This window comes from Sceloporus occidentalis, unplaced genomic scaffold, assembly GCF_023333645.1.
Source record: "Sceloporus occidentalis isolate IW3139 unplaced genomic scaffold, rSceOcc1.0.p SCAF_9, whole genome shotgun sequence".
NCBI lineage: Eukaryota > Metazoa > Chordata > Lepidosauria > Squamata > Phrynosomatidae > Sceloporus > Sceloporus occidentalis.
This window is the reverse complement of record NW_028316989.1, coordinates 10,961,501-10,973,996: the sequence shown is the minus strand read 5'-3', so window position 1 is coordinate 10,973,996 and position 12,496 is coordinate 10,961,501. Positions and strand designations below refer to the sequence as shown.

Here is a 12,496-nt window from a genome sequence, read left to right as displayed (position 1 = left end):
ATTAAAATGTTACTCGGTCACACAAAAGCCATGCACAGTCCACTCAGTATGGTTCGACATGGCCTCTGTATTGGCTCAGTGTGGTTGTCTTAATTCGCATTCGCTTCCCTTTTGTTGTAAAGCTGGTTAATAAACAGAAATAAAAATCATTATTCAGTACACCAGAAATGTGCCTTTAGATTGCTTGGAAAACAGGATTTGACGCCTTTGGCTCAGCAACTACTGCATCATGCGGCAGGAGGATTAATGCAGTTTGACATCGTTTTAACTGCCATGGCTCCATTTGTAGTTTTTTTAAAATATATTTTTATTACATTTTGCAAATTGAAATAAAATACATTGTATATGTGTACAATAATATATTCATTTACATTTAGATTTCACTCCACCCCATTCCTTCCTCTATTCTCTGTCAGAACCGTGTCTATTTGGTTAATCAATTCATCACTTTCTATAGCTTCTTGTTCCTAAATCTTCTTTACATGTATATTTCTATACCCTTAATGCTTCTCTCTCTTTTCTATTTTTAGCAAAGTCGTACTTCAACTTATTATTAATACCACATATTTCCTTCTAATCACAAGTGAAATTGAAACCATATATTGCATTTTAATTAAATATGATACTTGTATAGATCCCTTTATTTTCTTTCATATAACATATCCAGGGTTCCCAATCATTCTTGAACCTATTTATCGACTGTTTTTTTAGAAAGCAACTTAATTTATCTATCTCCATATAGTCATACATCTTTAACATCCAACTTTCCATGTCTGGGACCATCTCTGATTTCCACATTGCTGCCAACAACAATCTCGCGGCACTAATCATATAAAATAGAAGTTTTCCATACTTTCTTTCCACCTCTTCATTCTCTATCATATTTAGCAAAAACATTTTGGGATCTTTATTTATTTTAATCTTGAGTATCACCTGTATTTTTTGTTGTATTTCAGTCCAAAAATTATTTACTTTTTGGCATTTCCACCAGCAGTATATCATATTTCCCACTTCTTTTTGACACTTCCAGCATTTATTTTGGCTATTACGTGCCATCTTAGATATTGTCTCGGGGGTTAAAAACCATCTAAATTGCATTTTGATCAAATTTTCCTGGATTGCATAGTTTTGAGTATATCTGATTCTCTTCTTCCAATTTTTTCCCATTGCTCTGATTGAATATTCTGGCCAAAATCTTGTGCCCATTTAATCATGCAGCTTTTTATGTGTTCCTGTTCTAGCTCTTGCTTTAACAGTAATTGATAAATTTTAGAAATTTCCCACGTTCCATCCTGCATAATAATCTTCTCGAATTCTGTCTTGCCACTCATTTGTAGTTTTATGAGACATTCAACCACTTCAGTCAGAGAGATCTAGTGCCACAACAAACTGCAGTCCCCTTGGTATCCAGGACCACACTGGATACCAAAATCCATGGATGATGCTCAAGTCCCATTATATGCAATGAGGTATTTCTTGTTGTTGTTGTTATGGGCCCTAAGTATCTGTTGGGGTTTGGTTCCAGGACTTCCCCCTGGATGGATACCAAAATTCATGCATGTTCAAGTCCCATTAAACATAATGGCATAGAAAAATGGGGTCCCTTATATCAAGTAGCAAAATCAAGGTTTGCTATTTGAAATTTATATATATATTTAATATGTTTCAAGCCATGGATGCTTGAATCCATGGATACAGAGGGCCAACTCTACAGCAGCATCTATACAGGGCCAAAGGTAATTATCCTTCCACACAGATTCAGGATCTAACCCACAATCCATGGTGGGGACTGATATCTTGGTTTTCCTTTCTATTTCCTTTCTATTTATGCAGCAACATCTAGAGGGCCCTCTATCAGGGTGAAGAAACTGATTTAACAGCCCTTTATTTCATGCACCTAAAGTTCTTCTGCCAACCTCTGTCAGAGGAAACGGTATAAGAGTTTCCATCCACTTTTTCTCTTTCCATCCAGCTGCTTTCTATTGGAGTCTGATAGTCAAAAATCAGATGATACAGGAGATTATTTCTCCTGGACTTGATATGCTAAAACACACCTGTATGTATTTGTGTGGTGAACATGACTCTTTGAATAATGGGATCCGAGATATACCATATTTCTCTAGGTTTTTTCATTTCTGTTTATATTTTCTGCACATGGTAAATCTCAGATCTTTGTCTCTCTGTACAATGGTGTATTCAGGGAGCAGAGAGAATCATCTCACTGCAAAAGCAATGTGTAAAATTTAGATACCTTTTGTCACAACAATAAACACAAGAGCCTGGCATCACCCATGTCTCAAAAAGCCTAAAAGGTCAGATAGTACTTTGCCCTGCAAGCCAAATAGTTCCCAAAAGCAACTGGCCGCCTGGCTGTTTGCACAGGGCAAGGGTTTCAGGAAAGGCTGCTGCTCAGCTCTTTGAGACCCTGGGAAATGTCCTTCCACAGGGAGTCAAGTCTTGCGTGCAAATCCTCCAGGGGTATGGGGTTTTCCTGCAGCTCCCCCAAATAGGAAGGGGGTGTTGACAGCTTGAGCTTCATTTCTCCCATTTCCCTGTCCAGGGCCCTTGTGAAGTTGTCTATTTGAAGGACGGTGTCTCTTCTGAATTCCTCAATCCTTTCCTGGACCTCCTGACCCATAGCATCCAAGTAGGTCCCTGCGTCCTGCCCAAGACTTCTCTGCCGACCAGAGGCGGAGTGCCATGCAGCCAAGATGGTTGAATGAAGGCTCAGCTGTCCTTTCAGGTGCTCCAGGCTTCTCTCAATGTTGAGGTGGAGGTCCTGAACATTGAGGGTCAGCTTCTCAGAGAACTCTTGTATGTACTGGCTGAGTTGTTCCCGAGTGGCGGTGGATTGAGGCGCCACGTTTCTGTGGAGCTCATCTGCACTACGGCGGATCTCACTTACAAGCCGGTCAACGTAAGGGTGGAAAATGGCCTTCACATGGTCAGTGAGAAAAGCCATCTTTTCCCCATAAGAGGTTGCAAACATCTGGACTTCATCCACATTGCCAAGCGAGTGGCTCATCAGGCTGAGGTCAAACCTGACCTGCTGGTGTAGCTCCCTTGCATGCAAAGAGACCTGGCCTAGCAGCTCCTCCATGACAGGAGTCAGGCGGGAACGCAGATTTTCCAACGTCCGGCTGATTTGTTGGCCCACCTCATCCATGTAAGGAAAGAGCTTCATGCGGAGGCCTTCCATTTCCCTCTTGATGAGCTTCTGAAGGCCATCTGCATCTTGGTAGAACCAGGGTTGGAACCCACTGCTCAGTGGGGCCAACTTCTCAAGAATATTGCCCATGTGGTTGGCTCCATCTTGGAGGCGTTCCTTCAAGTTTCTATGGAGGAAGGGGGAAAAAACAATGCACACATCTGCAGAGAGGTAAGATAGTCTTGGAGTCTTGGAAACCCATAATTGTGACTGCTCCCAAGCTGTGAAACACACACACACACACACACACAACTGGGATGTGTAGGGCAAGACAATATTGAGGGTCAGAATCCCATTCTTTCCCAGCGCTAGCTTTGTTGCATTGTTTACTATAGATATGCTTCTGCAACCTGACTTCGTGTTTCTCCAGGTCTCCTTCATCACTCTCCCAATGTTGGAGCTGCTAAAAAAATCCATCTAGACAGAGGAGGAGGAGAAAGCAGGCTAGGCAGCCATAAATAGACACTGTGAGAAGGAGCTGCTTTGACAGAGCCTTTGTTAACTGAGGGATGCCTGTTGCTTAAATCCATTTGCTTGACTCCACTCCTCTGGACCAACAGAAAACAAGCTTGCTCTGTTTTCCTTACAAAAGCAGCCCTTCAGGTATTTGACCATTTGACCAATGGGTCATGCCACCCATTTCATTCTTGTCCTCTTTGAGCTAAACATGTCCATTTCCCCCATCATTTGCCATAAAACCTGGTGGCTTCCAGACCTTTCCCCATCTTAATCATTCTCTTCTGGGCACCTTTCAGATTGCTGACAGCCTTCTTAAACTCTGGTGCCCAGAACTGGATACAGAGCTATTCCAGGCGAGGTTTGATCAAAGCCAAATAGACTGGTCCTGTCACTAACTATAAATCCTACATCTGGCATATTGTGGGGTAATCTGGCTGGCTTGTTTGCTTGCTTGTTTCAACCATCACAGCAAATTGCAGTCGCTCTGTCTCTTTCACACATACACACAATGGTTGCCCCATTTGCAAGTGGACACCACCAGCCCACAGGAAACGCTGATATCGAGAGCTTTCTACTTAAGCACATCACAACTGCTGCTGTTATAAATTATAGGTTATAGAGGAGTTCCTGGTTCTTGCCCCCTCCAAAGATATAGCAGAGTACAACTCCCATTAACCCCAGTCACTGTTTATTCTCCCTGGGACTCATGGGCATTGTAATCTGACCCATCTGGGAGGTGGGTCTAAGTTGGGGAAAGGCTGGAACAGATAGGAAACCCCACTCACTTTGTTGTCCCTTGCCCTAGTTTGAACCTCTGGGCTTGTTCCGCACCATCCTTGTCATGCGTCAATTGACTGATGTAGTCCCCGAAACTGTTCTGCAAAGGGTGAGACTGAGAAACTGCAGGGAGAGAAAGAGAAGAAGGAAGGAAAGCTGCATGTTAGAAAAGCTGCCATCAGTAGGATCACTTCACTTCCCTGGGCCTGCAATAGATTGCACCTGTCCAAAATCACTATTTAATGACAATATTTCCAGTCACGATATGGCATACCTTCCTCTTCCATTATGAGCTGAATATGCCAGTGTTAATCACATTAATAAACAGTAAGATGCATGCATGTTGGAACAGGCTGTCCTACAGAGTGGGTCAAAATTTTCCTAAAGTAACACCATCGGGTATTGTAGATAGCAGATGGGTTACATAAATCCATAATCTGGCAGCAGAACTTGTATTTTCATTTGAGTTATAACTGCAAGGAGAAGAGAAAGCTACTGAGCTTATCAAACAACACAGGATGGATTTAGATTTCTATTACTGAAATCAATATACAAAGATGAGCTCCCAGGGCTGGGTATTAAGGGCACTTTTCCATCATATGTAACCAGACTTATGCACCCAAAATGAAGGATTAATTGCTCAGGAAAGAATCCCCCCGTTCATTCAGAGGTCCAACCCAGAGAGGAACCCAAACCTTCCACCTCCCCAAATGCCTCCCGGTTATCAAAGGAAGATTCTCCAACCTGAGAAGGTCATCAGGAACACTGCTAGAAGTGTCCTTTGGGGGGACAACATGATAATCCTGGGACTCTGCAAAAGAAAAAGAAAGGATGCATCAGTACTGTCACCTCATCACTCTTGAAGGGATCTCCTCTGTTCTCAGACCCAACTGCGGATGGACACCAGCTATGCTGCTTCCATGAGGCAACCCCCTCCTCCATCTGTTTATTCTCCTTTTATACTAAAGGTTCAGCACTGAAGTGTGTTTGCTGTGTTCAGAACCCCAAAGGGGATAGATATAAATTACTGGTGCAGCTATTCTACTCGCAGATGGTGGGACTGTGCCCACTGCCCCCTACCTCTTTGCAGGGTGTTGGCTGCCTTCTCTTGGGTGAATCCTGGGGATGCTGTGATTCTCCTTTTATATAGCGCACCGTCAAAGTGCACAGGGGCCTTTTGGCGCCTTGACTGCAGCCCCCAGCCAGCCTGACTCTCATTCCCTGTCAACACAACGTGGAGGTTCAAAGGCGCCGGTGCGGCTGTGACGTCCCTGTGGCGGTCAGAGGGGGGCCATCGAGCACTTACTGGGCCAGCCCCCAACCCATGGACACGCCTGGGCCAGTGCACCCTCCTCAGCTGTGGACAAGGGCAGCAGATGTATATGTATGTGCTTCCAGTCTCCAAACATCCAGGTCTCTCAGCGGTCAGGGGGTCAACCTCAGTGGCCAAGGTGGAGATAAAATGGGGTCTCTCTTTGCTCTATTCTCTGCATCTGGGGCAAAGCAGGAATGGAGAATGACCTTTGCCTTCCATTTCCATACATAGACAGAGTTTTCCCTCTAACACCCAACCAACTGCAATGGGAAACAGTGGGTACAAACTGGGGACTTCCAAAATGTTCTCCATTGTGAGCATGGCTAAGAAGCAGGGGGTTCTATTTCTATGAGTGTTTTTAGCTTTTGTTTTGTAATGCCCTCCATTTTCTTTGAATACCCTTCATTTTACAGTGCCTTATCTTCCTTTGAGGTCACCCTGAGTAAAGTTCAACAGAAGTCATGGGAAGAGAGTAGACTCAGGGAGAGTTAAGCTTGGGCAAGGTAGACTTGCACCCCTGGCCACCTTGCAGTGGCTGTGCTTAATTCTTTCATTTATAGTCTGCTTTTTACCCAAGACCTAAGATGAGTCCATTATTCTTGGACTACAGCTCCCAAAATCCCCAGCCAAGTGATTCTGGGAGCTTCAGTCCAAAGGGTAAGTTTGCTCTGCTCCTCTCCAAACCCAGGAGGAGACAATTGGGAGCCTTCCATCCATCACTCTGCTCATTCTGGCCACTCTGAAGTCCCCTCTGGGACAAAGGCCTTGGTGACATCCAGCAAAACCTCTTGTTTGTCTGCAAAGAATTGGAACAGGTCAGAGTCTGCACAGCCAGCAAAGTCCAGCTCATCGCCTGTTTCTACGCAGCCACTGACCCTGGGGCATTTTTGGGGAGGGATTTATTTCCTGAAGATGACCTCTGGCCTTTCCCCAACTGGCTTCAGCTGCCTTCCATGGGTCTTCCCCCTTCCCAAAGACAACAGCACCCAAAGCAAAATGGCCAATGCTCCCCAGTCTGGGAGGCTACCCAAATATGATATGGTCATCCCCAAAAACATCCCATTTGTGCTCTCATATCCCATCTCCAGACCTTGCTCTTTTTCTCCTAGTCAGTTTCTTGAACAGTGCAAACAGCCATCCAGATGATAAAGTTTTATATTGCTTTTAATTTAGTTTTTTAAAAAAGATAATTGGTTTGATTGTGTTTTAATATAAAACCTTGCTGTGTTTTTAGTTGTATCTTTTTTTTTAAGAACCATGGTATGAGTCTGGGAGGGAGGTCAAAGCAATGTCTATTACCAGTATTGCAATGGAGGCAACACTTGCAGAACAGTAAATGACAATGTGAATAATCCTATATGTCACTGACAGACTTTTTAAAAAACTATCATTAAATGTCTTTGAGAGTGTTTCATTCTTTGTTTCTTTTTGTGAGAAAAGTCTATGAAATGGGCCTGATCCTACTTTGATCATTCACACTAAGCCGCCCTGCGGACCCACTTGAGAGACAATCCACATATACACAAACCCTTCCAAGAGAGCAAATAGCCACTAACACCATGAAAGAGACAGAGTCACTCTTCTGAATTGCTGAGTTGCTCATTTATTATATCTATTGCATCTGGCCTGTGCCTGCCAGGTGTGCTTGTGTGTACACAAAAGTGCATGGAGATGGCTAGCAGCAGCTAACAGACAAATGGAGTAACAGAGGTGCTCAATCTTTGGCCCATCATGCAGGCATTCTCCCTCCAAGGTTCCTGCGTGATGTTTTGGATTTTCCCTTTCAGATGTAGGTCAGGAGGACCTCAAGCTTTGAAGCCCAAAGAACACTGGAGTCATGGAGTAATAGAAGAAAGGGTGGGTTCTATGAGCTGTCGCTGTCCAAGGAGGGGGACGCTGGTGTTTCCTTTTCCTCCATCTGGTCCACCTTCTGCTTGAGGCTGTTGAAGAAGGAAGCGAGATTGTCCCTCACGTTCTTCTCCAGGAAGCTCAGGTGGTCTCCTGCCCCATCGGCGTAGGGCTCCAATGTCTTCCTCATCTCATCCACCTTCTGCACCAGGAGCTGGTTGAAGTTCTCCCCATAAGGCCCCACTGTTTGACGGAACTCCTCAATGCGTCCATCAATCTTCCCGCTCAGGCTGTCCACGTAGGGGGCCAGGGATTCCTGCAGGTCCTGCTGCAACTTCTCCCTCAGCTCTTGTGCCAGAGGGCTCAGCTTTGCCTCCAGGTCTTCAGCCCCCTTGGAGAGCTTCATCCGCAGCTCCTCAACACCCTTCTTCATTTGGAAGGAGAGACCCTCCAGCTGGTGATTGAGCTGGTCCTGAACGTCCTGGGCGAAGGGCGAGAGGCCTGCACGCAGCTCTTCCAGGGTCCGATCCGCCTCAGCCTTGAGCTTGTTGGCATAGGGGTCCAGTGTCCCCTTGACCGCCGCTACCTGCTGTTCGATCTGCTGCTGTAGCTGGTCAGCGTAGGGGGAGAGGGAGGCTTGGAGGCTGCCCGCGTTCTCACGCAGCTTGGCCTGTATCTCTTGTACCAAGGGCTCCAACCTCTGGCGCAGCTCAGCAGCATTTTGGTTCACCTGTGTGCGCAACTCCTCGGCATAGGGTGTCAGCTGGGTCTGGAGGTTCTGGATGGTGCTGGCTATCTGGCGGCGGACCTCTTCAGCGTGGGGAGTGATCCTGGCTCGGAGTTGGTCCAGCTCCCGCTGGATTTGCTCCTTCACCTTCTCAGAGTCTTCTGCCATCCGACCATGGAGCTTGATGGCAAAGGGGACCACCTGCTTCTGGAGTTCCCCAGCGTAGGTGCTGACAGCCTCAAAATTGTCCTGGAAGAGGGAACTGAGAAGGATAGAGAAGGAGAGATGTCTTGTCAGGTGGCAAGGGGAGCCATGCTGACTATATAAAACAAAACCCCAAGTCCCCCTTGCTGCTGGTAATGATGCCTTTATTAGGCCAACCAAAAGAGCTTTAAGGAGGTTCTTAAATAATGGGATAGAAGCAGGATTGAAACTGTAATCGTATTGCATGACATTGTGGCTAGGCAGTAGGTATCCTGTAATCAATCCGTGCTTCCACCGTTGCTTTTAATGAACAGGAAAACCCCATGAATAGCTGCCAGTCCTGCAGTTAACCCATTATTGAAGTACGTGCCATAGGTCATTAGGGGGTAATTCTGAGAGAAAGAGAATTTAACGGGGTTTGACTGCACCCCTTCCCTTTCCCAATGAAAGCAATACTTCTTGGTGCTGAGGCAGCAACCCTTTAATCTGGTGCACTTTTTCAGCTGCTCCTAACATTTCCCAGCTCCTCTCTCCTCCTCCCACTTTTCTCCTTTGTCTTCAATTGCTGCAAACTGAGTTCACCATTCAAAAGTAGTTTGCATTCATTTAACATAACAAGATGGAGAGGAGGGGATGGCCGTGAAAGAAGGAACATCGTGCTATTGCCTCAGTGTGTAAAGGGGCCCCAAGGCGCTTTCCGCAGCACCACTATCCCCAGGAGCCACTACTCACTTGAGTTGCTTGCTGATCTCCGACTGCTGGAGCTGGTCCACTGTCTCCTTGGCATTGGTGCTCAGCTGGGTAAAGTAATTCCAAACCACATCAGCCACCTGGTCAGCGCTGACCTCGGCCTGGGCCCCTGCAGGGAAGGAAAGAGGTCAGTGTGGTGGACAACCAACATAGGCACCCCTTTGCCACCGGCCCACAAAACTCCCATCATCCTGCTACTTTTGAACAGCCTTGGAGTACACTAAACCACTCCATATGTCACCTTAGATCTAAGCTGTGTATGGTTCTTTTAGAAATTGGAACAGAAATTTTAGCTGAAGGGGCTACTCCCAGATCAGGTGAAATGAGGAGGTTGTTTCTTCTTATCTAATTTGTGTGGCAGGGTAAGAAACCTTTAATTTAATTTAGCCTCTTTTTAACCAGAAGATGGATGCAGAGCAGAGCAGAGCAGAGGGTGAGTTTTACTTTTCTGCCAGCTGGTTTTACTAAGTTGATTGCTATAGCCCCCAAAATGGTACGCAGTCCAATTTTTGAAAAATAATAATAATTGTGGAGTTATTCCGTTTTTCCATCTTCTTCCCTGAGGCAAAAAGAACTCAGTGGAGTTACAAGCAGAAGGACAACAATGCCCTTTCTTCCCTGATTGAGATAGAGCAATGGCACAGTAAAATAGCCCTCTTTCAAACATTGTGGTGCGATAATTGCAATATCTGGGCTGCCCAGTTCCTGACCAAGGGCTTTCACAAACACCTTATCCATTTTACATGCCTCACTTCTGAGATGGCTTTGCTAACCTTGACTTAAAGCCCGAACCTTTACCATTCAGGCTACTTGTTAGCAGTTACACTGGGATTCTTGATTACATTCTGCAGCCAGCAAACTAAGCAAGAAATGGTTCAGTGCTGCATCGCAAAGACAAAGCAGTATTTCAATTCAGTGTTCAGCTTAAACAAATTCATTTAAGCAATGTGGCCTAAACAAACATGGAAAGTGGCATATCTCACAGGAGTTTATTTCCTTTGCTGGAGACCGAGAACAGAAGTTACCCCAGGGAGAATGTCCCCATTCGGAGTTACCTGCAATGATGGCCAAGAGGCCAAGGAAGAAGGCAGCTCCCTTCAGAGACATGGTGGTCTGCGGTGAGCAACTCTTTGTTGGCGTTCCTTAAGGGAATAGCGGTCCTGCAAAAAGAGAGAAGAGCATTAACAGCTTTTGTTGCTGTTGTTTTCTGCTTCCAAGTCCTTTCCGATTTACGGCGAACCTAGCCTACAGCACCTGGTCTTCCCTAGTGGTCTCCCATCCAAGGACTAACCAGGTCTGATCCTGCTTGGCTTCCAAGATCAGAGGGGATCTGATACCATTTGAATGTTCAAGCCCTATAAGGTGTAAAGGTCAGACTAGGTGGACATTGTGTTGCCCACTGAAGCAAGAGGCTTGAGTAGATGATCCCTTTCTCCATGTCCTCTGCAAGGAAAGCATCAGTCCCCAGACCAAAGAGAGCCAAAGGCCCTGACCCAGCATCCATCCATCCTGCCTCCCTCCAGGAAAGGAGAGGGACCCCCATCCAAGGCATCTTCGTCCTAAGCTTCTTCCCATTGTCTCACCTCCTCCAGGGTTCCTTCTGCTCTGCTCTGCTCAGCCTGCCCAACCCTTCCATATTTATAGCCATTTCTCCTGAGGCTTCCACGCAGGCAGGCCGGTGACACATCCTCCAGCCCGGCTTGGACTTTAGCAGGAGCGCAACGTGGAGGGCCAGTGATGGCCACCACCAGGCAGCCTCCTTATCTGCCAGGCCAGGAGGGCTGTTAAACTGCAGCATCCAGACTTTCAGACAGAGAGAGCAAGATTACAGGAGTCTCCAATCTGCTAGGCAGGCAAAACGTGGCTTGGGTGGCCATTGTGTGGCCATAAAAACCATGGGGACTAGTATCTACAGACTGAGAGGGACACCTTAGGAGAGTGCAGGGTCCCCCGGCTTCTCTCTTGGGGAGTGTTTCCATGGACTATGTGCATGCTGGACACCATTTTGAACACCTGGACATGTCCAACCGTGTCTCATTTTGAAAGGGAAATAATAGGGCTCAGAGGGATTATATCAGGAGAGCGGGGGAAACCCCACAAAGTCTCCAAATACAGCTAGGATGCAACCCCGCTTGCAACCCTAGAGAACTGGGTCTCAAAAGCTAGCCTAGACTGAACACACATATACACCTAGACAGCAGCTATCACTCAGTGACAAGGGCTACTTTCTGTATTCCTCATTTTATCGACCACCTTCCCAGTCTGAACAAGATGCCTATTTTTGTCTGATTTGGGAAGCTAAGCAGAGTCAGATCTGATTGGGATTTAGACAGGAGAACCCCAGGAGGCAATGCACATATTAAAAGGGAGGCTTGTTTTTGGAGTTGTTCTGCGGTGCCAACTGCTTTAATCCAGCCTTGCATAGAGCAGACATTTTTTAAAAATTAATTTTATTTCACAACTTTATCCAACAAACAAAATCACCACATATTCCAAACTTATTATTTCACTATTATATCTAACAAACAAAACCATCATATATCACATCTCAACTTTATCATCCCAGCCTCCCTTTCTTCCTTCCATCACTTCTTTCTCTCTTTCTCTTACACGCTCCATTCTTTTCATCCTTCCATTATCCATCTTTATTCTCCTCCTCCTTCTCCCAAACTTCACCCACTTCACCTACTCATCTCCTCCCTTATCCTATTTTCTTCCTATTCATTCAACTCTTTACCTCTCAAATCCTTCAGACCTTCTCTAACCTTCTACACTTACTCGTACCTTCTTAAATCTACCCCTGTCTTTCCTAGATACTTAATCTGCCTAACCCAAACCCTACCCATCTTATATTCTAATTTCACTAAGGATTCTTTCACATCATATTGACTTCTTTCCTCCCTTAGGGCAGACATTTAACGCTGACATCATTCTGTCCCAGCTGTCCTGGTTTATCAGAGACAGTTTTAATTAAATCCTCTGCAATCCCACGTTTTCAGCTGCTTTTAAAAGGTCCCAGTTTCCCTCTCCTCCTTCCACTTTCCCCCTTTTGTCCTGCAAAATGAGTTCAAAGTGCAAAAGTAGTTTGCACCCAACTAATTCAGCAGCAATGGGAAAAGGGGCGGAGGCCCTTTCTCTGCTAAACAGTCATCTCTCGAAGCCTGATGCAACAGAAAGGTCTTCGCTGCCTAAAAACAAATAGCAGAGA

The 12,496-nt window shown here is 45.7% G+C and overlaps 1 protein-coding gene across 1 annotated transcript; it reads right to left on the bottom strand.

Annotated features, from left to right (window-relative positions):
* Window positions 1–264: 264 nt before the first annotated feature.
* On the bottom strand, window positions 265–10,493 carry APOA4 (apolipoprotein A4). Its single transcript, XM_089538221.1, has 6 exons — window positions 10,344–10,493; window positions 9,271–9,397; window positions 7,627–8,596; window positions 5,189–5,255; window positions 4,453–4,567; window positions 265–3,335 (listed from the first exon to the last, which is right to left on the bottom strand). Exons 1-6 carry the CDS (start codon window positions 10,393–10,395, stop codon window positions 2,393–2,395), a joined length of 2,274 nt encoding a protein of 757 aa, XP_089394347.1. The 5' UTR covers window positions 10,396–10,493; the 3' UTR covers window positions 265–2,392.
* Between the last annotated feature and the right edge of the window lie 2,003 nt (window positions 10,494–12,496).

Excerpts from the sequence above, each read along its gene's own strand:
- APOA4 (XM_089538221.1), bottom strand. The coding sequence starts at position 10,395 with ATGTCTCTGAAGGGAGCTGCCTTCTTCCTTGGCCTCTTGGCCATCATT. Across the intron at positions 4,568-5,188 it reads GTTCCTGATGACCTTCTCAG|TTTCTCAGTCTCACCCTTTG; the intron begins GTTGGAGAATCT and ends CTCTCCCTGCAG. Across the intron at positions 3,336-4,452 it reads CTAGGGCAAGGGACAACAAA|AAACTTGAAGGAACGCCTCC; the intron begins GTGAGTGGGGTT and ends CTTCCTCCATAG.